Source organism: Lolium perenne, chromosome 6, assembly GCF_019359855.2.
Source record: "Lolium perenne isolate Kyuss_39 chromosome 6, Kyuss_2.0, whole genome shotgun sequence".
NCBI lineage: Eukaryota > Viridiplantae > Streptophyta > Magnoliopsida > Poales > Poaceae > Lolium > Lolium perenne.
In genome coordinates, this window is record NC_067249.2 from 150,898,386 (window position 1) to 150,925,405 (window position 27,020).

The 27,020-nt window shown below is 43.9% G+C and overlaps 1 protein-coding gene across 2 annotated transcripts; it reads left to right on the top strand.

The window, feature by feature from the left end:
• Positions 1 to 884: 884 nt before the first annotated feature.
• Positions 885 to 4,925, top strand: LOC127307202 (uncharacterized). Of its 2 annotated transcripts, XR_011747335.1 has the most exons (5): positions 885 to 1,021; positions 1,119 to 1,176; positions 1,280 to 1,346; positions 1,493 to 3,416; positions 3,501 to 4,033. XR_011747335.1 is itself a non-coding variant. In XM_051337934.2 (3 exons), exons 1-3 carry the CDS (start codon positions 1,614 to 1,616, stop codon positions 4,720 to 4,722), a joined length of 2,931 nt encoding a protein of 976 aa, XP_051193894.2. In that variant the 5' UTR covers positions 1,605 to 1,613; the 3' UTR covers positions 4,723 to 4,925. The 2 variants fall into 2 exon arrangements, 1 of the variants encoding a protein (XP_051193894.2); XM_051337934.2 differs by lacking the exons at positions 885 to 1,021; positions 1,119 to 1,176; positions 1,280 to 1,346 and adding an exon at positions 4,040 to 4,925 and having other exon boundaries at positions 1,605 to 3,416; positions 3,501 to 3,945.
• The last annotated feature ends 22,095 nt before the right edge of the window (positions 4,926 to 27,020 follow it).

A 27,020-nucleotide genomic window follows, 5' to 3' on the forward strand; every position in this document is an offset into this window, starting at 1 on the left:
ATCAAGATGACCCTCGTATTTATAGAGGTTGGAGGCTTCCGTCGCTCGCCGCGAGCAGTTGCATCGCCTGCGTGCGATCGTGCAGATCGTGGAGCGATTGTGGGAGCGTGGTGGGTTGCAGATATTTTGGATTTGGAGCGTTCAATATGGAACCGTATACACATGGGCCATGGGCTGGATAATTACGTTATTATTTGTTAATCTTGCAGCGGTGCCGCTTAATCCATGCATGCATGGGCTTTTTGGTTTGGCCAACGTGAAGCCAGTATACATGTACGGTTCAGTCTACGCTGCCTACAAATTGTATTTTCGATGGCTTCCAAGTAGACCCTGTTTATTCTTTGAACATTTTGATAGTTGAACATAGAGAGGGCGAATTTATACCTCCGTCAAAGGAAAAGTATGTGTGTATATATAATATTCACATTAACAAATTAATGTAAGAAGCAAGTATTTTAACTCGCGTTTTGCCATGTATCAATATTTACCTATGACTACATATTTTGGTCCTGCTCATGCCGATCGTTGTAATTGATTATTTAAAATGACTTTATTGTTTAGATTTATATTCTTTTTATAGTAACGGAATTTTGCCGTTTGAAGTGATATTAATATTTTCGTTAATTTTCCACATTCAAATTTAGTTTAGTCAAAATCGATGTCAACAGATGCCCCTCGAGGTCTGGATGCGAATATTATTATGCTTCGTATCCAGAACTCGAAAATATATGCTTTTCTTTATATTGGATGTCTAAATTAATTCCGGTCCTTATTTTTTACCGGATCATTATCCTGTATCACTTTGAAAATTAGTTGAGACTCCAAAGGATAAGGGGCCCAGGGACGAGTAAATAGTTATCTATAGCTAGCCACTACTGCCGATATTCCAGCAACGTGCTGGCCAACAAATTTGCTGCCGTTGTTTTAATAACAACCCGTGCATAGCACTCTTTACTTCTCTGAAGGCTCTCTGACGGGCATAGTTCAGCTCCGCTCTGAAGCAAATTCTTTTGTCTTTCGAGTATGTGTAACTATCATGCTATTTTGGCTGTTTGAACTTTGCGTTCTTACTATCTATCTGATTTATTCCAATCTGTTTATTCTATTGTTGATTTCAGGCATAAAAGCCAGCAACTCTCTGCGGAAACGCAGATCAGATCTTGTTTTCAGATGCTGGTAAGTGCATGAATATTTTTTTTTACACACTTCCATCCGAGTACTTAATCTATATGTACTCAATCTGATTTAACTTCTGATCTCTATCTTTCTTATAAGGTAGATTGATTACAGCCAGGAGTAACAGATCGCTCTTTGTTTGGCTGTCATACGTCTGCCTTTCCTCATTGGTAAGACACAACTCCTTTCTCTTATCCTTTTTCATTATTTGTATAGAAGAATGGTATGCAAGCATCATTTTAAATTGATTGCATCCCATTGGAAGTTTAGGCGGTTGCTTCTTTTCACAAACTGAGTATTATTTTTATATCGACAGGATCGTGGATTTCCCGCCGTGTTTTTTATTTATTTAGGTAATGCTCTGTATTGATTTAATCTGTTGTTTCACCAATGTTTTTGCATTGGTACCAATACATTTATATTTCATTTACCTATAGATGGAGGAGGCTACAGTACCATCTTCGTCTAAGAATTTACACAGAATGTCTCTTTTGCAACTGGCCAAAGTACATATGTTCAGGCCAGCCACTAATGAACTAGCTAATCCTGTGATCAAGCCTTCAAGTATGCCACATGGGAAGCTTGAGTATGGAGAACGTGGATGGACGTCAGGACCATCCTTTCTAGGCCAGTGTTATCATCCAATGGCGCCTTTGCCTAGACTTGATGAAGCTATGACTTTGGGGACCCGCATAGTGTCTGAAGGTCTTGGTTGGGAAAACCATGAGGTAGAGTATGTCCCAATGCCCCTGGGATATACCGAATGGGGAGCTTGCATTATGAAGAAATATCATACCCATCTGAAGGGAAGTGAAGAGGGTGTGGATTACATCTATGGAGCTATTTACTGCTCTTTAGGTGACTATTCCGTCTCTCCTCCACTTCTGAGGTCTTTACTTGAGAAATGGAATCCCAACACCAATACTTTCTTGTTTTCTTCTGGTGAGCGTACCATTACCCTCCTCGATATGCATCAGATGGCAGGTTTGCCGCTTGACGGTGAACCTTATGAAGAATTTGTTCCACCATCACATGAGCTAGAAGGTTCATCGCTTTTGTACCCAAAGTTTCTATCACGACTCTTAGATATCTGGACCAAGCTTGCTATAGGCAACCAGGTTGGTTTCAAAGATTGGTGCGACTTCTTCCACAATCGTGAGTATGATTGTTTTCTTATAGAAAGTCTAGAAGATGAAAGAATATATACTGCTGCTTTCATTGCTATTTGGCTATGTCGCTTTGTCGTTGTTGGTGGTGGGGCATACATTCGTCCTGGCGTATTGGTGATGGCATCATGGATCACCTTGGGACGTCGAATTTCTTTGGGCCCGCCAGCTCTTTGTTCACTCTATTACTCACTTCGGCTAATCAGTACTCACCCAATTGGACCTTCTTTCACGCATAGGATTTGGCCAGTCCATTTCATGATTGGATGGATAGGTATATACCTCAAAAAGCCTTTTGGAAACAGGGTGAAAACACCAAATTTCCCATCCTCTAGAAATTTAATAGTAAAGCCTCGTATGGTGGATACTATGTTCAAAACACCCAAGCCTTTTGCTCCGGAGCAAGCACATGCTTTCCTTGAGAATCGTCATAATATCTTTTGGTTCCCATATACTTTGACAAATCCAGATGGTTTATTCCAGCCCAAAAAGGCTTTCCTAATCTCGATTCGACGGGGAATGCTTCCTTGGAGGCGTGGCTGTTTGGAGAATGATGCTTGCATAGCTGAACCGTATCATCCAGATCGAGTAGCACAACAATTCCGTTTTGACCAAGTCGTGCCTTTCTCTCCTCTACAAAGCTTATATACGACTGACGAGATTGGAATTGCTCATGCTTTTTGGCTGCATTTGCTCTCACTGGATCCGGCGTTCAAATATTTTCCGAATGATAATCGAGTCACGGATTCTTCTGTGGCGTGGGCTAATTGGTGGAGAAATTTTGTGAAACCTTTTGCCCGTATTTCAAATTCTCTTTGCAATGGCAACATGTTGGGAAAGATTTCTTATGATGAGAGGAAGAAGAGCAAGTATGCGCTACAGCATCATATCACTGCTCGTCCACTTTCTACCACAGACCTTAAGGTGGTAAAACGGGTATGTGATAGTCAACGAGTACAATATATTACTGTCATTGAGAAGATAGAGGAAAGAATCAAAAATCGTTGGACACCGGTACTCCAAAGTTACGAGCAGGATGTCGTTGCTGCTACTCACCCAATACAATCAGATAAGGTGTGTCGATAGTTTAATTTTTTTTCAACGTGTATTCTTATTTGTACTCATTCACTTATATATAATGTTTTTTTTAAACTGCAGCAAGGACGTCTATCAAATGACAATGTTGCAGCTGTGGTTTCCTCTGCCCAACCGTTGGCGAGGTATAATGAACCTCCAAAGATCACTCCCAATACTAATGGAAAGAGGTCTAGGCAGTCTACGTCTACCCTCACTCCTGTTGACGAGGATGAGAGGTTACCCTTGAAGCGAAAACTTGATTTTTCTGCAGAGTCTGATTTGTCTGCATTTCCAGTGTTTGAAACTGTAACGACAGAATCAGATTTTGGTACTTTAATCAGCAATGAAAATCTTGACCGCGCGCTTGCTGGTGAAGATGATCACGGTTGGGAGGATCTTTTTGACATATACATGGAGAGTTATCAGTCCGATGGGTCTGGGATGCCTCATTCATCTTCTACTTTAAATGGGGCTCAAAATATTCCTGCAACCCCTAATGATTTTGGTTTTTCGTCAACCTTACATGGTAGATTGTACATAAATTTGACTGATTAATCATGCTTATCCACTGTATTTACTGTCAATATCTTTCTCATGATTATTATGTATATATATTTCAGGTAGCGAGCAGGACGCTCACAGTTTGGCAAGTCCCGAGGTGACGGTGGTCGTTTCAGGAAAGAGCTCAGAAATGGAACATAATCTCATAAGGGATCCTTTTCTGGATGCCACCAACAAGGTAGTGAAGAATGCTCTTAAGGGTTTGAACACGACGACAATCTGTGATCCTGAGCATCGTATCATGCTTGAGGAGATTTCGAAGATGCTGCCTGGGTATATTCCCCAGATAGCTAAAGCTAAAGAAGTGTTAGTCCAGCTTGTTACTCTTTCAAACAAGCTAGAAACTAATCAGGATGAACTTCAGAAGGAGACTGAAAAGGAGAACCATGCTAGGACTGAAGCGACACTTGAAGTTCAGTCCCGCGAAGATGCCGCTAAAACTGTTGCTGAAGAATTATCTTCCGTTGGGAAACGTCGTGCCGAACAGGCAGCATTCGTAGCAAGTCTTAAGGCACAGCTTGAGGAGGCTTCTGCTGCTTTGTTTGACCTTGATGGGAATGAAGAGAAGCTACGGCAAGCATACTCTGTTCACGAGTCAGAACTGAAGGAGCGCAGAGATAGGCTTCAGAATGCCGGCGTTGGCCACAGTCAAAAGCTCACTGAATTCCAGCAACAGGCCCAAACTTTGAAGCTTGAAGCGGATCAGCTCATTGGAAATCTGCGCAAATGGCGCTCCCTGTGAAGGATTCAGATTGTCCGCGTCTCTTTTACTTGGTCATTATAGTTTCTGATTTCATTTCTTCAGAATTAGCATTTTGTTTATCATTTGGTATTAAGTGGTTAGCAGACTATGTCATGCTATTCGTGTAACAATTGAACTTCAGTCAATCACTTTGTTAGGATTCGCGTGTCTTTAAGCTCCCAACATTTATTTATAATGTCCTGGTACTTATGTTTGAATTAGCAATGGAGTTCATGTTCCGAAGCTGATTTATTTATTTACATCTGCATGGCTTAAAGCTCTGCTGTTATTCATAATTGATATTTTTTTATTTTGGCCCCAGTTTATACTCGTGATGGCGAGGAGTATTTTCTTTTATTTCTGCCCCAGTTTATACTCGTGATGGCGAGGAGTAATTTTTATTTATTTCTGCCCCAGTTTATACTCGTGATGGCGAGGAGTAATTTTTTTATTTATTTCTGCCCCAGTTTATACTCGTGATGGCGAGGAGTATTTTCTTTTTTTATTTCTATTTTTTTAAGCGTAGTAACGCTTAAGGAATTTCCCATTTACCGGTGAGGGTGAATATTTACCGTCTGGCGATATGATTTTGTATGCGCCGCTAGAATAAACTTCTTTTACGACAAAAGGACCTTCCCATTTAGGTTCAAATTTCCCTTTCATTCGCCGCGTGATATTCATTGGACGAATAACTGCGAGCACTAAGTCTCCTTGTTTAAATGACCTTCGTTTCACACGCTTGTCGAATGCCCGAGACATTCTAGCTTGATATGCCTCCAGATTTTGCAAGGCTTGAAGTCGTTTTCCTTCAAGTCTTTCTAATTCATCGAGGCGTAATTGTGTTGATTTCTCCTCGGATAAATTTTCATGAGTAGCGACTCTTAGAGAAGTAATTTGTACTTCCAAAGGTAGGACCGCTTCTCCTCCAAATACCAGAGAATAAGGCGTCATTCCTGTTGGTGTTCGGGTTGTGGTTCTATAAGCCCACAAGGCTTCAAGGAGTTTTTCATGCCACTCCCGTTTATTTTTTGACACCACTTTCTTTAGTAATTTGCAAAGAGTTTTATTAAAAGCCTCTGCTTGTCCATTTGCGGCTGGATTATATGCCGTAGAATAGAAATGGTTTATCTTAAACTTTGAGCATAATTTGTCAACATGTTTATTTTTAAAGGGAGTTCCATTATCAGACATAATCCGAGAAGGAACGCCATAGCGATATATGAGATGTGTTCTTATAAAGTGCTCCACATTCTCCGCTTTGTCCTCTTTTAGTGGTACAAGTTCAGCCCACTTAGAGAAGTAATCCGTTGCAGCCAAAATGAATTTGTGACCTTTGGACGATGGTGGATTAATTGGCCCTACTATATCCATTCCCCACATTTCAAATGGCCAAGATATATTTGTGGCATGGAGTGGCTCGTGTGGCTGATGTATAAAGTCAGCATGCACTTGACACTCATGACATTTCTTTGCAAATTTAGTAGCATCGCCAAACATTGTGGGCCAATAATAACCCAAACGCCTTAGTTGATAATGGGATTTAGGACCAGATTGGTGTGAGCCACATATTCCAGCATGAACCTCATTCAAGGCCTCCATAATTTCATTTCCTGCGAGGCATCGTAATAAGACACCATCATGTGAGCGCCTATAGAGTGTGTCATTGATGCATGTATAATGAATCGATCTTTTGCGGATTCGAGATCTTTCACTAGCATCCAGCGGTAAATATCCATGAAGTAAATATTCTAGGAATGGTTCTCGCCAATCCCCTACTTCAATTTCACATATCTCGGCTGTCATTGCTGAAGCTACAATTGTTTCTTCTTCCTCAGCAAGTATTGGCAATATTCTTCTTTCTTCAACATGGACATCCATCGATTGATGAGAAGATAGTGACATGCTGGCAGCTAGACTTGCTAAAGCATCAGCCTTGTCATTTTGGCTTCTAACAATATGCTGAACATTTAGATCAGCAAATAGAGACATTAGCGTTTTGGCTCTTTTAAAGTATGGCATTAATTCTTCTTTCCTAACCATGTAGACTCCCAACAACTGGTTAATTACCAATTGAGAATCACCATATACGGTGAGTGAGTCTAATCCCATATTTAAAGCTAACTCAAGCCCGACTATCAAAGCCTCGTATTCAGCGGAATTATTTGACACCGCTGAAGTCAAGGTAAATGAGTACGGAATTATATCTTTGCTTGGTGTAACGAAGACAACTCCAGCACCTGCCCCTGATTTTCGACAAGCGCCGTCAAAGTACATCTGCCATGTTGAGCTTATGATTGATGTGGTGAATACTTCTTGATCCGGTAAATCATCATCAATTGGGAAATCATCCGGTATCGGATGTGCAGCTAGGAAATTAGCTAAGGCCTGACCTTTTATGGCCTTTTGTGGCACGTATTTAATATCAAACTGTGACAATAACATTGCCCATTTTGCTAACCTTCCGGAAAGCACCATTTTATTCAGAATGTATCGAAGAGGATCCGCTCTCGATACAAGATGTACAGTATGTTCTAACATGTAGTGGCGTAATTTTTGTGCTGCAAATACTAATGCTAGACATATTTTTTCCATGTCTGGATAATTACACTCAGCCCCCACAAGGGTGCGGCTAAGGTAATACAACGACATTTCTTTCCCCGCGTCGTTATTTTGTGCCAGTAGAGCACCCAGCGATGTAGGCATGGCTGCTGTATATAAAATTAGTGGCCGGTCTTTAACTGGCGCTCCTAAAACAGGGGGATTTATCAAATATTTCTTAATTTCTAAGAATGCATTTTGGCATGCTTGATCCCATTCAAATGGGACATCCTTTTTCATAAGGCGCGAGAAGGGTTTACATCTCCCCGATAAATTAGAGATGAACCTCCGTATATATGCTAGGTGGCCTTGGAAGCTTTTTAATTTGTGTAGATTTATGGGTGGAGGCATTTTAACGATTGCTTGTATTTTAGTTGGGTCGACCTGAATACCATGCTTTGTAACCACGAAACCTAGAAATTTTCCGGAGGAAACTCCGAATGCACACTTCATTGGGTTCATTTTCAGATTATGTTGCCTAAGACGCTCGAAAACCACTTCAAGATGCTTTAAGTGATCTTGCTCGCGCTTTGATTTTACAACTATGTCGTCTATATAACATTCGACGATATCATACAACAACCCATCTAAGATGATTGCCATGGCTCGCTGATATGTTGCGCCGGCATTTTTCAACCCGAAAGGCATAACTTTATAACAATATATACCTTTAGGTGTGCGGAATGCTGTTAGCTCTTGATCTTCCGGCGCCATTTTTATTTGGTTGTAACCGGAATAACCGTCCATGAAAAAAAATATTTCATGCCCCATGGTGGCATCGACTAGTATTTCAGAAATAGGTATTGGGAAATCATCTTTGGGACATGCTTTATTCAAATCCCTGAAGTCTACACATACACGAGTTTGACCATTTTTCTTTTTGACGGGTACAATACTAGAGATCCACTTGGGATATTTGACTTCTCTAATGAACCCTGCAGAAATGAGTTTATCTACCTCAGCTTCTATATTTGGAAGTACTTTTGGACGATATTTTCTTTGTCCCTGTTTCACCGGCGCAACGCCTTCTTGCACAGCGAGGTGGTGTACAGCTACTTCCGGGTCTAGCCCTGGCATTTCTTCATATGTCCAAGCAAACACGTCTCTGTTTGCAGAAAGAAATTCAGTATATTTTTCTTTATTTTGTTTAGACAAATGTTTACTGATAAAAATTGGACGAGGATTATCGGTCGTACCAATATTTATTTCTTCCAAGTCGTCGACTGTGGGCTGGTTGCCATCTTCCATTTGCGGAGATGCTTCAGCCATATCAATATATTCAGTCGACGCCATACAGACTTCATATCCTAACCCATATCTCTTTTCTTTTAAGACTTGATCTTCATGTAGAGCTTCAAGTTGTTCTTGAGACAACGCCTTTTCAAATGGCGCAAGTTGTCCCCGGCTGTCGCATAAAGACGGGCCTGTGAAGATATCATATCCCATTTTCTGCATCATATACAGAACTCTATTATCATATAAAGAAATAGGCAATGACTCATCATTTTTATTTGACAAGGTAATCTGCGCCACATGCTTCTTTTTATTTTTCTTATACTGATGCGACTCCCTCTTTGATAGTTCAATTTTGTGTTGAACCAAAGGAGGTAGAGGTGTAGGGAATTTTGTACCTCTTTTAATGGACGACTTACTCACAATGCGGAATATTGGGTCACCCTTTTTCCTCTGATTACTTGGTATGTACTGATAGACTTTTTTGCTTGATGAAGATTCTGCAACATCTTTTGCTGTAACACTCGGTTCAGGTATTATGGCTAACTTTGGCTTGTCCGCTTTCTCAACAGGCTCAAAATAAAATTTTGCATCAGCATAGAATGATTCAGCCACTGTAAATGGCCTCTTATCTGCAAATATTCTGACTGTTTCTCCAGACTGCTCTCTGTACTTGATGCACTGATGAAGTGTCGATGGTACAACTTGATTTTCATGCAACCATGGTCGACCCAGCAATGCATTGTACGAGGTTGCTGCATCAATTACATGGAACATCACGTGTGTGCATAATGTCTCCAATTTTAAAACCAGGGAGATAGTACCCATGGCTTCCTGGCCGGATTGATTAAACCCATGTATCACTACATTGGACCGACTCAAGTTTCTAGTACTATGTCCAATTCTTTTCAGAGTACGTAGAGGTAGCAAGTTTATAGCAGAACCTCCATCTATCATTATGCGATTTGTTGGCGATTCATCGATCTCACCAAACATGAGAAGTGGCCTGTTGTGCTTCTTTGAGCCTAGCAGCCTATCTTCATCAGTAAATGTGATGTTCAGTACATTATTTAGTTCAGTTTCAGTTTGGGAAACTTCTACTTGATAATCCTCCGGAAATGATAATGCTGTAACCAAAGCTTTGCGCAAATCAGAAGAGAGAGACAAAGCATCATACACTGAAAGCATAGCTGGTATTTTCTTTAAGTGCGCAATTACATCATATTTGACCGACGCCTTAACAGTAGGGTCAGTCATTTCATCAGGAACTACATCTTTGTTCCTAGGCTCCTTTCTAGGTGGAGGATGTGGGTCAGCTAGCTGACGACCTGATCTAAGATGGACTTGATCCACTTCAGGCGCCTCTTCTTCAGGGAAGTGAAGAGACTCGCTATCATCCTCAAAGACACCAATGGCCAGAACATTGAATTCTTGGGGAAGTCCTTTTAATCGCTTCGCCAAGCTTTCAGATATTCCCGGCCTGGTGCGCGGAACATTGTTTTCTTTCCTCACTTGATGGTGGAAGAAGAGTCCAGATCGCTGTCGGCGTCGATCTTGACATCCTCGGGGCTCGATGGCGTGTAGTTCTCCTCTGCGGAGAGCACCTCTTTCGAGACGACAGCTACAGCCCCTTCCATATCCGGTGCGTGGTTCAATTCCATGTCATCTTGAAGGGTAGCCACGTTTGCCGCAGCAACTTTCTTCCCTTTCTTTAAACTTGTAAGGAGGTCTGCATCAACCGTACCTTCATCTATCATTTTCTGAATTATATTCGTAACCACAAAGCAGTCCTTGAGTGTATGACCCAAGATACGATGATAGTGGCAGAAATTAGGGTCTTTGAACATATTAGCTTCTTCAGGTCTCTTTGAGTTTGGGAGCTCAATTAACTTCAGCTGAAGCAGACCAGCAAACAAATCACCAACTTCATCTACAGGGAAAGAATACTCCCTGTTTTGACGCTCGGTGAGGGTTGGCCTCCGAGCTGGTGCACCTACACGCTCTGCATTTCTCGCGGCAGGTGCCCCTGACTGAAATTGTGGCTTCATTGTTGTCGTCTCCATGACATGCGCCGGCTTTGGCTTGGCAGGCAACTTATCGCGCTGACCGCTCTTATCAACCGGCTTGTATACCGTCTTTGTACGGCGTGCTACAAGCTGATTATAATTCTCAATATCCGTAGCTTTTGAGGCCAACTCTTCAAAAGTAGTAGGCCGCACACCCTGCAGATACACAGCCATATCTGAATGCAGATTGTTCATACACATACGTACAGCTTCAGGTTCTGTGAGTGGCTGCGGACAGTGGAGGCTTAAGTTCCTCCATCTATTAATGAAATCTGCAGCCTTCTCATTTGTTGCTTGCTCTGTTTGAGTTAGCTCTGTAATGCCAACCGTTCTTTGAGTGCTGTAGAAGCGCTCGAGAAAAGTATCTTGCATTTGTTCCCATGTCTTGATCGAACTCGGTGGCAATTTACTATACCAAGTAAAAGCAGGACCTGACAAAGTTTGCACAAATTGTCGCAGTAGCAATGCACCATTTTGAGCTGTGTCTTGACAAGCTGCCAAGAAATGAGCTATGTGTTCATGTGGAGATCCGCCTCCACTGAATTTGCTGAACTGCGGCTGCCGGTAATTTGCCGGGAATGGCACAAGATCAACATCCGGCGGGTAAGGCTTAACATACCCTGGCCGCATTGAGTAATGGGTTTGCATATACTGAGTTTTGAGTCCTTCAGCTATCATTTTCTGGACAGCTTCAAGACTTAGTCCCTGACCACCTTGATCATTGTTACGGCCACTCGAAGCATTTCTCTCGGCCTCTGAACCCGTATTATTTGCCGTACGAGCACGTAAGGCAACCAATTCATCTTCTTTCTGTTGAAGTGCAGCGGTGAGCTGTGCTAACTGCTCCTCAACTGAACGTTCTGCATTTGCCACGAGGACTTGCTCTACACGGATTGTACCAACATCAGGCTGCTGTTCTTCATGAGCTTTTAGCTCACTTTCAGAATGTTCAGAACCATCACGCAGAGGCTTATGAGACTCTGCATGATCTGAATAGTTCTCCTCGTTACTCGAATCTATTTGACTGCGAGTTACAGGACGATGACCTGGCACAATATTTTTTTTGGATTTCTTTCTCTTGAAGTGTACTGAAGTTGATGATGTCTCGCTGTTGCTGTCTGTTGCCTCCGTGACACCAATTGGCAACACATTGAACACTTCAAATGAATTTCTTTGATCTCTCTTGCGAGCTGGCCATGGAGTGAGAACCGGGGCTTCTTTCTTTGGAATATTTTCTAATTTCTTGACCACACGTACTCTACTATCTTGACCTGAAGATGGATAACTTTTGTCTTCTACTCGGTTGTAACCTGAATCAGCATGTACAGCCATCTCTCTTCTCTTTAGAGCTGCGCGCTTTGCACTTGCACGACCAGCCTGAGTGACATACTCTCTTCTCCTTGGCTCTTCTTTTACAAACTCTTCATACTCCGGCCATTTGGCGAGAGCATGAGCTCGGCGCATGATTTCGCCACCAACATCATCTGCTGACATAGAGTGGCCTTGCAGCATCTCTTTCAGTGCTTGGCACACATTCCTTGTCATGATTTTGTGGAATTCAATATTACGCCTTCCACGGATTCTTGCATTAGCATCCATATCTCTGTTTCTGATGGGGTATGCAATTTGTTTCCGTTGACGACTTGCTTCAGTGGACTCGACGGGCGCTGGAAAGTCGACCCATGCTTGATGAGCCCTCTGTCGGCGACGACGGTGGCGAACAGGGTCAAATGAATCTTCAAATGATGGACGCGGCATTTGTACCGATGATGACAAGGGGTCTGAAATTGTTGCTATCGGATCGACATGACCTGTCCTCATATCATTCGGAGTGAGGTAAACCCCCTGCCACATGAGCGAGCGTTTGGTACTCGGCTCAGCGCATGTGGGGAAGAACTCAGGCGCATCAACCCGAAGCTGCGGTAGAGGGGATTCAGCACCTTCCACTGTCGCCGCTTTTCCTTTCTCCGCCGCGGAAGCCTTATAAGCTGCCGCCGGCGTGTTTGAAGTAGGCTTGCATGAGCCTACCCCTGATGTTTCATGGAGAGCCATGCTTGGTGCGCCCACCTTCAGTTTGGAAGGTGTGAGCGGCACCGCGACTTTGGTCGATGTAGTCGATGAAGCTGGCTCATGTCTTGTTGGAGTAACCGGTGCTGAAATAGACCGCACCGGTGATGTGATCTTCAATGGAGATGCTCTTTTGGCAAGAACAGGCCACTCTTCAAGTGTGTTCTGAAACTTCATCGGAGCTCTCTGGCTTGCAGGCTTGTATGATGCCTTTTCAAAACCAGGAGGAACCGAATCAGATGGAGCAGCTTTGTGCACATTCATGTGCTGCTCATATACAGCAGCTCTTGCTGTAGCTCTCATCCTTCTCTTAGCTGACTTTGACATCACAGGAACAAACCCATCTCTTGGTGCTGATGAAACCTCTTTTTCTTTCTTTTTTTCAGCAGGAGATGCAGCTGTAGTCTTCCAGCTTTCACTTGCTGCATTTACAAGTGTACCGTATGGCACATCAAGCCATAGGTCACCGAAGCGGAGGGTCACGAACTGCTGAACTTGCCCCTCCATACCTTTATATGAATAAAGAAAACCACATATTAGTTTTCTTGCATATTTCTTTGAATATATTTATTTTGCAAAGTATGGCATATGTGCTTCGCAAAATCATATGATGCAATCCTATGTTGGAATTCAGAGATGAGGGGAGAAATATGTCCCACCGGGCGTGCCAGAATCTGATGACGGGAAAATGGGGCGACAAAAATACTAATGCGCGTCCACGTCATAGAGACAGATAGTATATAAATTTAAAGTTGAGCGAATGTAAATCACAACAAATCAAGAATTGCGAGTACTTTATTTCCAGAACTCTTACATATGCATAAAAATTCTGTTAATTACATCTCCGAAGAGAAAACCCCTGATTAAGAATTCCAACATATCTATTACATCGGATTACATCATATGACTATTACAAAAAATGTGAAATAAACTAAGAAGTCCTCCTCGCGGTCGTCGATGAAATCTGCTCGCCGAACTTGAAGTTTGTCTTCCTAGATACTTCATACTTGGCATCTTTTTTTAATATATGTTTTCCTAGCATGCTTCATTTATTTTACTACTTAAATATACGTAGCATATAATGAAGTTTTGATATAGCTAGGCATAGTATTTGCTTTGATCCTACATTTGCTGGATAGGATATATGTGCATGCATCATCATTTATTCTTGCACTAGTATTATCAGTACAAGAAACGCATGCAAATTTAGCTATGGAACATGCACAGAACTTTTCTACATGCATGAACCGACAGCTGCATATACTTGGCCTTTTATATTTCTTTAGTACTAGTGGATGTAGTACTAATTTGACTTTGAAGATTTTGAATTATTTGCACACCACCGGGGCATGTATATTTCATTTTTTTACTTGTATTACTGCTAAATGGTGTAACACTAATATAGTGTCCGCGAGCAGCGTAACCAAAGGGAAATTTATGACATGATTTAGTAATGTAGCCTATAATGCAATATGAGGCAGATTCTTGTTATAGTTTATTTCACTTGTATTACTACTAACACCGCATAGCAATTAATGCCTGCGAGAAGTGTAACCAAGATGAACTTTTGATTTCTTTTATCCAAGCTTGATCGCATCAGTCATTTGAGGACTGATCCAAGATATTATTTTTTATGGAGTTCTTGCACTAATGTAATTCTCTAGATTTGTTTCCACGTATAGGGACCAAACTCAGGAACGAGGCTTATACACACGTTCACCCTGGTTTGTATCGCTAAGGGGACCAAATCAAGAGAGGAACATCAGAGAGAAGCTATATGCATACATACTCCTTGGTCTGTACCGTAATGGCCGCACCAAGTGTGCCAATTTTAGAGAAGATGAACCAGCTCCTGAGTTTGTACCACAACGGCCAAACAGAGGACATGGGATTTAGCAGATATAAGGGAGCTCCTTGGTTTGTACCAATGGCCAAACCAAAGGCTAAGAAAGAGGATGAAGATGGAGGCCATTTGGTTTGTACGCATGGCCATACCAAAGGCTAAAGCAAAGCCATGGATCCCACCTTTTCCTGAACGCCGAAGTGCTCCTTCTCGTTCTCTTCTTCTCTTTTTCTGTGTTGGCTATTTGCTGTGGTGTATGAACTTACCGGCAGCGAAGCGACAATGGAATTGGTGTCTGGACTCCTTTTTCTGATCAAGATGACCCTCGTATTTATAGAGGTTGGAGGCTTCCGTCGCTCGCCGCGAGCAGTTGCATCGCCTGCGTGCGATCGTGCAGATCGTGGAGCGATTGTGGGAGCGTGGTGGGTTGCAGATATTTTGGATTTGGAGCGTTCAATATGGAACCGTATACACATGGGCCATGGGCTGGATAATTACGTTATTATTTGTTAATCTTGCAGCGGTGCCGCTTAATCCATGCATGCATGGGCTTTTTGGTTTGGCCAACGTGAAGCCAGTATACATGTACGGTTCAGTCTACGCTGCCTACAAATTGTATTTTCGATGGCTTCCAAGTAGACCCTGTTTATTCTTTGAACATTTTGATAGTTGAACATAGAGAGGGCGAATTTATACCTCCGTCAAAGGAAAAGTATGTGTGTATATATAATATTCACATTAACAAATTAATGTAAGAAGCAAGTATTTTAACTCGCGTTTTGCCATGTATCAATATTTACCTATGACTACATATTTTGGTCCTGCTCATGCCGATCGTTGTAATTGATTATTTAAAATGACTTTATTGTTTAGATTTATATTCTTTTTATAGTAACGGAATTTTGCCGTTTGAAGTGATATTAATATTTTCGTTAATTTTCCACATTCAAATTTAGTTTAGTCAAAATCGATGTCAACAGTCCACTTTCAGGTTATCATCCGAACCCCTTCCGGTATTAAGTTGCAAGCAACAGACAATTGCATTAAGTATGGTGTGTAATGTAATCAACACAAATATCCTTAGACAAAGCATCGATGTTTTATCCCTAGTGGCAACAGCACATCCACAACCTTAGAACTTTCTGTCACTGTCCCAGATTTAATGGAGGCATGAACCCACTATCGAGCATAAATACTCCCTCTTGGAGTTACAAGTATCAACTTGGCCAGAGCCTCTACTAGCAACGGAGAGCATGCAAGAACATAAACAACACATATGATAGATTGATAATCAACTTGACATAGTATTCAATATTCATCGGATCCCAACAAACACAACATGTAGGATTACAAATAGACGATCTTGATCATGATAGGCAGCTCACAACATCTAACATGATAGCACAATGGGGAGAAGACGACCATCTAGCTACTGCTATGGACCCATAGTCCAGGGGTGAACTACTCACACATCAATCTGGAGGCGATCATGGCGATGAAGAGCCCTCCGGGAGATGATTCCCCTCTCCGGCAGGGTGCCGGAGGCGATCTCCTGAATCCCCCGAGATGGGATTGGCGGCGGCGGCGTCACAGTAAGGTTTTCCGTATCGTGGCTCTCGGTACAGAGGGTTTCGCGACGAAGGCTTTAAGTAGGCGGAAGGGCGGAGTCGGAGGAGTCACGGGGGCCCCACACGCTAGGGCCGCGTGGGCCCCCCTTAGTGACATAGGCATCCCCAATGGGCCTGCCGAAGAAGGTACCCGGGGTTTAATGAAGGCCCATAACCCGAAGAGCAAGAAGATTCGGAAGCCCAAGATACTATTAAGGAAAGCTAGAGTTGTAATAGGAAGTATTACTTGTAATCTTGCGGGACGGGTTAGAAACCCTCCCGGACTCTGTAAACTTGTGTGTTACGAAACCCTCGGCTCCACCTCCTATATAAGGGGGAGTCGAGGGACAAAGAGGGGATCGAATCTACTGTCAACACAACCCTAGTTTTATAATCGTCGAGTAATTTTCGGCTGAAACCCTCGAGATCTACTTGCCCTCTACTTCTAGCAAAACCCTAGTCTACAATCTGTAGGCATTGACAAGTTAATACCTTGTCAATTGGCGCCGTCTGTGGGGATTAGAGGCGCAAGGATCTGATCTCGATGGCACGTTCAGAATCGTCGACTTCGTCGGTAGCAAGCAATGCGATGGATCGAGGTAAACAGGAAAAAATTGATCTAGTCGATTTTATTCCTCACCCGCCCTCCCGTTTGGATGCATGTGCGTATCTGGAGGAGCCCATCATGATGATGTTCGGAGAATTCCGATTCGGCGTCAACAAGGAAGGATCTTATCGTCTCGAAGTTCCGATCTCGTCGGAATTATCAGCGATCAATTCTGACTTTTCGTCAAGCGATGAAGAACACTCGTCGCCACGGTTCATCAACACCAAGGCAAGCGGAAAACTCGCCAAGATCTTCAACGACACGTCTTTCGAGTCGTCTACGGACTCTGTTATAAGCAGCGACTCCGACAGCGTCGACAACTTCAACGTCATCGACAAATCTGCCGTCATTGGAAAGGTCTTCACCAATCTCTATGATGGTATCACTAATCCTGATAAGAATCAACACTCAAAATATCATCAGATCTATGTAATTGAGGAAACAAACCGAGCAGAACCGGAGACGTCAGAGGCTTTCGACAATTTGGGAAACCCATACATTGATCCCGCTGATCTCAGAAGAGGTCTAGGCACTAAATACGTCGGGTCTTCACCACGCGAAAGAGTTCAACTCCCGCAAGCAGCATGGGATAGAGCCGCAAGAGCCATGGATGGTACTGAACCAATGACTACAACTGCGACATCAGAAGAATTGCAAGCTTATCAATATAGACTCGCTCGTGTTAGCAGAGAGTTAGAAAAACAGACAGCTGAATTAGATAGAAGAAAGGAGGCAGCTTCCGCGTCAAGCAGACGAAGAGCAGAACTAAGTCGACAATCAGGAAATTCGGGAGATAGTCACAGAGAAGCTCGAAGGAGAGCAAGATCTCGGCTGCAAAATATACCTGAAACAGAGAGGGAGCATTTGGTTCAAAACCTCGACATGTCTTTTGTAGGATTACGTTGCATAGAAAACAAAAATTTTCCTACCGCGAACACGCAATCCAAGCCAAGATGCAATCAAGAAGACGGTAGCAACGAGGGGGTATCGAGTCTCACCCTTGAAGAGATTTCAAAGCCTACAAGATGAGGCTCTTGTTGCTGCGGTAGACGATCACTTGCCGCTTGCAAAAGCGCGTAGAAGATCTTGATCACGATCGGTTCCGGCGCCACGAACGGGCAGCACCTCCGTACTCGGTCACACGTTCGGTTGTTGATGAAGACGACGTCCACCTCCCCGTTCCAGCGGGCAGTGGAAGTAGTAGCTCCTCTTGAATCCGACAGCACGACGGCGTGGTGTCGGTGGCGGTGAAGAAGTCCGGCGGAGCTTCGCTAAGCTACGCGGGAGATATGGAGGAGAGGGGGGCGGCTAGGGTTTGGGAGGGGGTGGCCGGCCACTCAAGGGGGGGCGGCCAGCTTGTGGTCTTGGGGTGGCCGGCCCCCTCCCTTGGCCCCTCATTATATAGGTGGATCCCCAAGTGTTGGTGTCCAAGTCTTCGAATAAGACCCGAACCAAAAACCTTCCATAAGAGGGGGAAACCTAGCCCAACTAGGACTCCCACCAAAAGGTGGGATTTCCACCTCCCATGTGGGGGGTGGCCGGCCCCCTAAGGGGGAGTCCACTTGGGACTCCTCCCCACCTAGGGCTGGCCGGCCATGGAGGTGGAGTCCCATGTGGACTCCACCTTCCTTGGTGGTTTCTTCCAGACTTTTCTAGAACCTTCTAGAACCTTCCATAGAACCTTCCGCGACATTTTAATTCACATAAAATGACATCCTATATATGAATCTTATTCTCCGGACCATTCCGGAACTCCTCGTGATGTCAGGGATCTCATCCGGGACTCCGAACAAATATTCGAACTCCATTCCATATTCAAGTACTACCATTTCAACATCCAACTTTAAGTGTGTCACCCTACGGTTCGTGAACTATGCGGACATGGTTGAGTACTCACTCCGACCAATAACCAATAGCGGGATCTGGAGATCCATAATGGCTCCCACACATTCAACGATGACTTTAGTGATCGAATGAACCATTCACATACATTACCAATTCCCTTTGTCTCGCGATATTTTACTTGTCCGAGGTTTGATCTTCGGTATCACTCTATACCTTGTTCAACCTCGTCTCCTGACAAGTACTCTTTACTCGTACCGTGGTATGTGGTCTCTTATGAACTCATTCATATGCTTGCAAGACATTAGACGACATTCCACCGAGAGGGCCCAGAGTATATCTATCCGTCATCGGGATGGACAAACCCCACTGTTGATCCATATGCCTCAACTCATACTTTCCGGATACTTAATCCCACCTTTATAGCCACCCATTTACGCAGTGGTGTTTGGTGTAATCAAAGTACCTTTCCGGTATAAGTGATTTACATGATCTCATGGTCATAAGGACTAGGTAACTATGTATCGAAAGCTTATAGCAAATAACTTAATGACGAGATCTTATGCTACGCTTAATTGGGTGTGTCCATTACATCATTCATACAATGACATAACCTTGTTATTAATAACATCCAATGTTCATGATTATGAAACTAATCATCCATTAATCAACAAGCTAGTTTAAGAGGCATACTAGGGACTTCTTGTTTGTCTACATATCACACATGTACTAATGTTTCGGTTAATACAATTCTAGCATGATATATAAACATTTATCATAAACATAAAGATATAAATAATAACCACTTTATTATTGCCTCTAGGGCATATCTCCTTCATCTTTCATGTCGATCGATACAAGGGGAAATATTATCCCTAAAACGCCGAAAGCTGGATATATGGCAACACAAGCTTACATCCTCGCATCCAGACCACCTCCTGGGGATCCGAGAGAAGCGTTGTATAACATGGCAATGGCAGGAGTTGGAGTCATGGGAAAAACGTTTGCAGCTACACCTCCCGAAGGAACTGCAAGGCAAAATAGTCCGCGACCCACCGCAGCAGTGCAAGATCCACCAAGAGCAAGTGGAGCAAGGGATACAGTGGCTCAGGCAAGGGTGGATAGAGCGCGACAAGAAAGAAGAGAACATCGGCAGTCACCATAGGTTGCCGAGGAAGATGTGTGTGGGCTCCCGTGTTTTACGAGATGAGTTCGAAAAACTCGAGTCCCGTCAGGGTTTAAACTACCCGAGAATTTCAAGAAATTCGACGGCCTTCAGGATCCCGAAGATTGGCTCGTTGATTATCTCGAGATGGTGAAATTGATAGGCGGAACCAGGGCAACAGCCATGCAGAGCATCCAAGTACATTTAAGTGGAGCCGCGCGATCTTGGATAAAGAAACTTCCCCCAGGTTCCATCGATAGCTGGGATAGTTTCGAAGATATCTTCGTGAGGAATTTCCGGTCCACATGCAAAAAACCCGCATCTTTAGAAGAGTTGAGGGCGTGTAGACAGAAACATGATGAGTCAATGAGGAAATATATACAGAGGTGGAACATTATCAAAAACTCGGCAGAGGACATATCTGACGAGAGGGCAATAGACGCGTTCGTCGCAGGGATTCGACGAGGAGATTTCGTCGAGGACCTAGGGAGAACCAACCCAAAAACAATATCAGCATTGATGGAAATAGCAAACAGATGGGCAGATGGAGAAGATGCCATACACAACAAGCGACATAGGTCGCCAGAAGAGGACCGCAGTCGAAATTTCCAAAATAGAAGGCGATTCTCTCGACAGTTCTATAGCAATGATGCTCCTGGCCACATATCAGCTGGCTTCCGAGGAAACACTGGAGGGAACAGTCGAGATGACTATCAAAGGAGTAACGAGCAACAAGGCGACAACAGGGGTGATTCCCGTAGTTACAGGCAAAATAATGGGCCAAGGTTTCAAAGACCATATGTGTCTCCTGAGGATATGATGAACGGGCCATGTCAGATGCATTTTTATCTCGACAGTAATGGGAAGAGGTAGTCAGGACATCTGCAGAAGGATTGTCGCAATTTTCAAGCAATGTTGCGGGCCGCAGGGATGGCCAATGCTCAAGCAATGAATAGAAACCCCCAGCGGCCAAGGAGCGAGATCCACCTACCACCTCCTCCCGCAATTACGGACGAAAATCGGCACCAGCTCAGAATAGCAGCAGCACCACACCCACCTCCATATGTTGACCCTAACTCCAATGGTGTGGTCTCGATGATTCAAAAAGCTAGGCCATCCAATAGGGCGCAGAAAGTAATTTCGCGGCAAGTGTTCATGGCAGAGAAGATGTCTCCACCAACGGTTGAGTACTTAAATTGGTCGGGACAGGACATCGGCTTCACAATTGCGGATCATCCGCAGCAAGTTCCTCGACCAGGGCAGTCAGCACTTATCTTGCCAGCGGTGATAGCAGGATTCGACGTATCTCGAGTATTCATAGACGGAGGCAGCAGTTTAAACCTTATGTATGCAGATACATTAAGGAAGATGAACATATCCTTGGCAAATCTAAAACCAACTGATACACGTTTCCATGGAATCACGCCAGAGAAGCAGAGTTATCCATTGGGAAAGATTAATCTCGACGTTCAGTTTGGGACCCGAGAAAACTACAGGATAGAAAAGCTGGAGTTTGAAGTTGTGGATTTCCCGTCGCAATATCACGCCTTGTTGGGACGACCAGCATATGCTAGGTTTATGGCGGTACCACATTACACATAAATGTTGTGGAGGTTACCTGGACCTAAGGGACCAATAACGGTCAAGGGAAGTTTCGCATTAGCTGATAAATGCGAAAAGGATTTCCATCGACTGTCAGAAACTTTCGGGATGCAAGCAGAATATATGGCGTCAAGGCTTACAACTGACTATGATGTGTTACCAGATTCAGGAAGGCCACTTAGGGAGCCAACCTTTAATACTGCCAAGGATTCCAAGGAGGTGCAGATTCACCCGACAGACCCAAAGAAAACGACGTCCATTGCAACAAATATGGACCTCGCATAGGAAAGCGCGCTCGTCGAGTTCCTCCATGAGCACTGGAAAATCTTCGCATGGTGTCCAGCTGACATGCCAGGAGTACCCAGGGAACTTGCCGAGCACCACCTAAACTTGGATCCAATAGCGAGACCAATCAAGCAACCTTTGCGGCGTTTTTCGGAACCAAACCGCAAAGCCATGCTGTCAGAAATTGATCGACTCAGAGAAGCTGGTTTTATTAAAGAGATATCTACAGAGGCCACTTGGGTAGCTAACCCAGTGATGGTGCTGAAGAAAAACACGAAAGTCCTTCGCATGTGTGTCGACTTTACGTGCCTCAATAAACACTGTCCAAAGGATCATTTTCCCCTCCCAAGGATCGATCAAATTATCGACTCCACGGCAGGATGCGAACGTCTTTCCTTTCTGGATGCATATTCTGGTTATAACCAGATCAGATTAAAAGAAGATGATGAAGCAAAGACAGCGTTCATCACACCATATGGCGTGTTTTGCTACAGAACAATGCCTTTCGGTCTGAAAAACGCGGGAGCAACATATCAGCGGATGATGCAAAAGTGCTTAGCAACACAGATTGGTAAAAACGTACAAGTATACATTGATGATGTCGTCATAACTTCAAAAAAGGGGACCACGTTGATCGAGGATTTGAAAGAAACTTTCGACAACCTCGACAAATTCTGCCTCAAGCTGAACCCGACAAAGTGTTCTTTTGGCATCCCTGCGGGAGAACTCCTCGGTTTCCTAGTATCAGCCAGAGGGATCGAGGCCAATCCAGAGAAAATCCAAGCCATCGTAACGATGAGGAAGCCGACAAAGTTGAAAGAAATACAACAGTTGACGGGGCGAGTCGCAGCTCTAAGCAGATTCGTCGCTAGGCTCGGAGAGAAGGCACTACCGTTCTACGCATTGATTAAACAAGGAGAGAAGTTTCAGTGGAACGAGGAAGCAGATAGAGCTTTCGAGAATCTCAAGCACACAATTTCGACACCACCAATCTTGGTGGCGCCTAAAGAGAAAGAACCTCTCCTGTTATACATTGCGGCTACACCCCGGGTGGTCAGCACGACGCTAGTTGTCGAAAGAGAAGAAAAAGGAAAACTCCACGGTGTGCAGAGACTGGTATACTTCATTAGTGAAGTTTTATCGCCTTCAAAACAGCGGTACCCGCAGTACCAGAAACTAGCATATGGAGTGTTTACAACCGCAAGAAAATTGCGGCACTATTTTTCGGCGCATCCGATAATAGTGGTCAACGAGGCGCCTCTATCCAATATACTAAACAATCCAGAAGCTACAGGCCGTGTCTCCCTTTGGGGAATAGAACTTTCTCCTCGGGACATCACGTATGAAAAAAGAAAAGCAATAAAGTCGCAAATTTTGCCAGATTTCATCGCAGAGTGGATGGAGCTGCAAAATACAGGACCCCCGGACTTATCGAGAACCTGGACCATGAACTTCGATGGATCCAAGAGATTAGAGGGAGCTGGAGCAGGCGTGATACTCATATCACCTGAAGGCGACAAATTAAAGTATGTCTTACGGATGACGTTCCCAAACGCATCCAACAACGAGGCAGAATATGAAGCTCTTATACATGGGATGAAGATGGCGAAAGCTTGTGGCGCAACTCGACTAAAAAAATTTGGCGACTCACAATTGGTGGCTCAACAAGTCATGAACCAATGTGATGCAGTCAACGATAGTATGGTGGCGTACAAGGAAATGTATAACGAGCTGGAGAAACTGTTTGATGGATGCGAGGTAAACCACATCAGCAGGCTAAGCAATGATGAAGCCGATGTTCTGGCAAACATCAGGTCGCAGTGCCTCGCGATTCCTCCAGGTGTGTTCTGGGAGGAGATAACAGAGAGATCCACAAAACCGAAGAAATCAAAGAAGAAGGAGAAGGATGAGAAATCCTTGGGGGCTGCGAAAGAAACGCTGGAAGAAGAAGAGGAACAAGATCTAGTATTGATGGTGCAAGTCCCATGGATGCAGACGTACATATCATACATCCTAAGGAAAACGATACCCGACGATCCAGTAGAAGCAAGGCGGGTTATTAGACGTTCCAAAGCCTTTACTGTGGTCAAAGGAGAGTTGTACAAGCGAAGCATCTCGGGTGTGTTACAAAGGTGCGTCACACCCGAAGAAGGAAGGGTAATCTTGAAGGAAGTACACGAAGGAGTATGCGGTCATCACGCAAGCAGCCGAGCTATCGCGGCCAAGGTTTTCAGAGCAGGATTTTACTGGTTGACAGCAATTGAGGATGCGAAGGAAATAGTGCGAACTTGCGACGCGTGCCAGAGATTTGCCGCAAAACCTCACTCTCCGGCAGCAGAGTTGATGCCAATACCGTTATCTTGGCCCTTTGCTCAATGGGGTCTCGATATGGTGGGAAAACTACACAAGGCTTCACCGGGAGGATACGAATATATGCTCGTCGCTGTCGACAAATTCACCAAGTGGATAGAAGCAAAGCCGATAAATTCACCAGATGTAGTATCAGCAATAAAGTTCGTGAAAAGCATTGTCTTTCGATTCGGAGTACCTCATAGCATCGTCACGGACAATGGCAGTAACTTCACATCCAAGGAATTCAAGGCATACTGTGCAGAGGTGGGCATCAAATTGCACTTTGCGTCAGTTGCGCATCCGCAAACAAACGGCCAAGTCGAGAAAGCTAATGGTATAATCTGCAATGGTATCAAGAAGCGCTTATTAGGACCACTGGAAAAAGCTCGACATACTTGGCCAGAGGAGCTGCCAAGTGTTTTATGGAGTATTCGAACAACGCCAAATACAGCGACACAAGAAACTCCGTTCTTTTTGGTCCATGGAGCTGAGGCAGTACTACCAATCGAAATAGAGCATGATTCTCCAAGAGTCACTGAGTATGATGAAGAAGCTTCTAGGAAAGCATTGGAAGATGATGTCGATGCATTGGACGAAGCCAGAGACGAAGTACTGTCGCGGGTCACTAAGTACCAGCAGGACATGAAAAATTACCACAGTCGACGTTTGCGACCAAGATCCTTTCAGGTCGGAGACTTAGTTCTACGACTACATCAAAATAGTACTGAAAAACTTGAGTCGCCATGGCTTGGCCCTTACATTGTCACAGAAGTAATCGAAGGAGGAGCGTACAGGATAAAGGACAAGAAGACGGGGGATCCCGAGAAAAACCCCTGTAACGTGGCGCAGCTAAGGCGTTTCTACGCCTAGAATCGAAATATAGTCCTCCTTTTAAAGCTACAATGTATTGAAACGCCCGCGAGTTTTCAGACGCACTCTTTTCCTTTTTTCGGGGCACCGAGTGGGGCCGGAAAAGGTTTTTAATGAGGCGGACTCGCGGCGCTGCAATATAATAAAGATAGTGGAGATATACATCTTTTTCTTCGACACGCTCGGGGGCTCGCGCCCCGAAATTGCCATATATATACAACAAATATATCGCCTTAGTGCAAAATATTTCACTAAATAAAAAGAGACGATACAAAATAGTGGTCGACAAAAAAGCTCGGGGGCTAGTACCCGCAAAAATAGTACAATCGATATAGTTCATTGTTTTGCCTTGGTTCAAACCTCGCATACACAATAGAGGAAATTGCCACCAACACGCTCGGGGGCTTGACGAGGAAAAACAAAAATATTTACTGACTTTACAATATAGAGTATGACTACAACATACAAGATACAGCTCTTGGAAAAACTCGACAAGCTCGAAACGAAACCCTCAATTGCTGCCTAGTATATCATCTATAGTCATCCGTTTATTATTTACAGTGCGAGTACTATGCTCGGCATAGCTGCCCTTCACGAAGAATTTAACATCCATCCGAAGAAGTTCGTCCATCATTTCCTCGGCTACAGGAGTTACAATATCATTGATTTTGTTGATGTTCCTTTTTCTTTTCGACTGTTTGGCCAGGCACTTGGAGACAATCATCGTCAGGTCTAATTTTCGGTAGCAGATTTGTATCATAATAATTGCGAATCTTGCTCCAGCAGACAATTGAGCTCGCACAAAGTTATGGATACGAGGAGCATCCCGAATTTTTTTCCATCAGACCAAGAAGAGTGTCAGGTGTCTCGTTCCGAGGAAACATCGTCTTGTAAACCAGGGACAAGGTCTTGGTGCAGAAATCAAGAAACTCACGGACCTGAGTCGCACGATCTTGAAATCTGACGATTTGATGAGTACTTTCAGGCGTACCCCAAAAGTTGGAACCATGTTCTTCGGTAAGTCGAAGAAGCGCGCTGGATCGAGCTTCAACACGTTGATCTTCGGTAGCGGTATTCAGAAAAGAACCTGTTTGCAGCAGAGGAATTAGAAAAGAAGGAAAAACATAGAAAATACGGATAATCATGGTCAAGTGAATAAAGTATACCCGCCATATCCAAGCTGGAATCTAGCATTAGCTCAAGCATGAAATTCTCTCGTCGAGAAGCGTCAGCAGCCGCAGAAACCGCAACTTCTTTTTCAGCTATAGCATCTTGAGCCTGTTGAAGTGCAAGTTTCTCTCTCTCGGAAGATTTTCGAGACTGTTCCATTATCATAAGCGATTGTTTCTTCACAGATTGGAGTTGTTGGCGAAGTTCTTCCAAGTCTTGTGCCGAACCTTTACTCGATGAATATTCAATATGTTCGATAGCCACAGGTTTCTTCTTCAAACAGGACGCAGGAAAAATATTGGAAGGAGGAGGAGTCGCAGTATAGTTGTCAAAAATCAACTGAAAAATAAAAGATTTTCGACATCAATCATCAAGCAAAGATAGATTTCCATTGATTCTTAAAGTATGTACATAGCTATTACAAAAGAAGAATTCCTAGCGAACTACTGAAGAAGTTGTCGCCAAAACTATTAAGGCGACAGCGCCAAAAGAAAGTTAAAACTAGAAGAAAAGACAAGGTGGTCTACTTGACCTCCGGCTTCGACGAACTGGGAGCAGGAGTTGGATTGTATCCGAGGTAGGCAAGGATCTTCTTCGAGTTAGGCTTGGCAGCCTTAATCAGTGTCTGCCACTTCTTCGTCTCCATTTCCTCCGTGTCGCCAACTTTTGCCCAGTCGATTTCTTGCTGGCTGTCAGCAACCAAGGCAATTGTACCTTCAACGCCAACTTTTAACCCCTCTTGGCAAAGTTGGAGTCCAAGGTTCTCTTGAGAGCTGAAGCACTTGGCGAGAGCGACAAAAGTCGCGGGTACTTCCTTCTTCTTGAAAAAGTATGGAAAAAGCCGCGACAGGCCAATCTTCGCTTCAGTAAGGCCATCGCGGGCCTCATCACCATGGATCTCAAGAAGAGAAAGCGTGTCAAGGAGCTGGTCACCTTCGGGACCTTCCAGCTCATATTCTTGATCGGTTCTCCCTGAGTAAAGTAAAAAAGA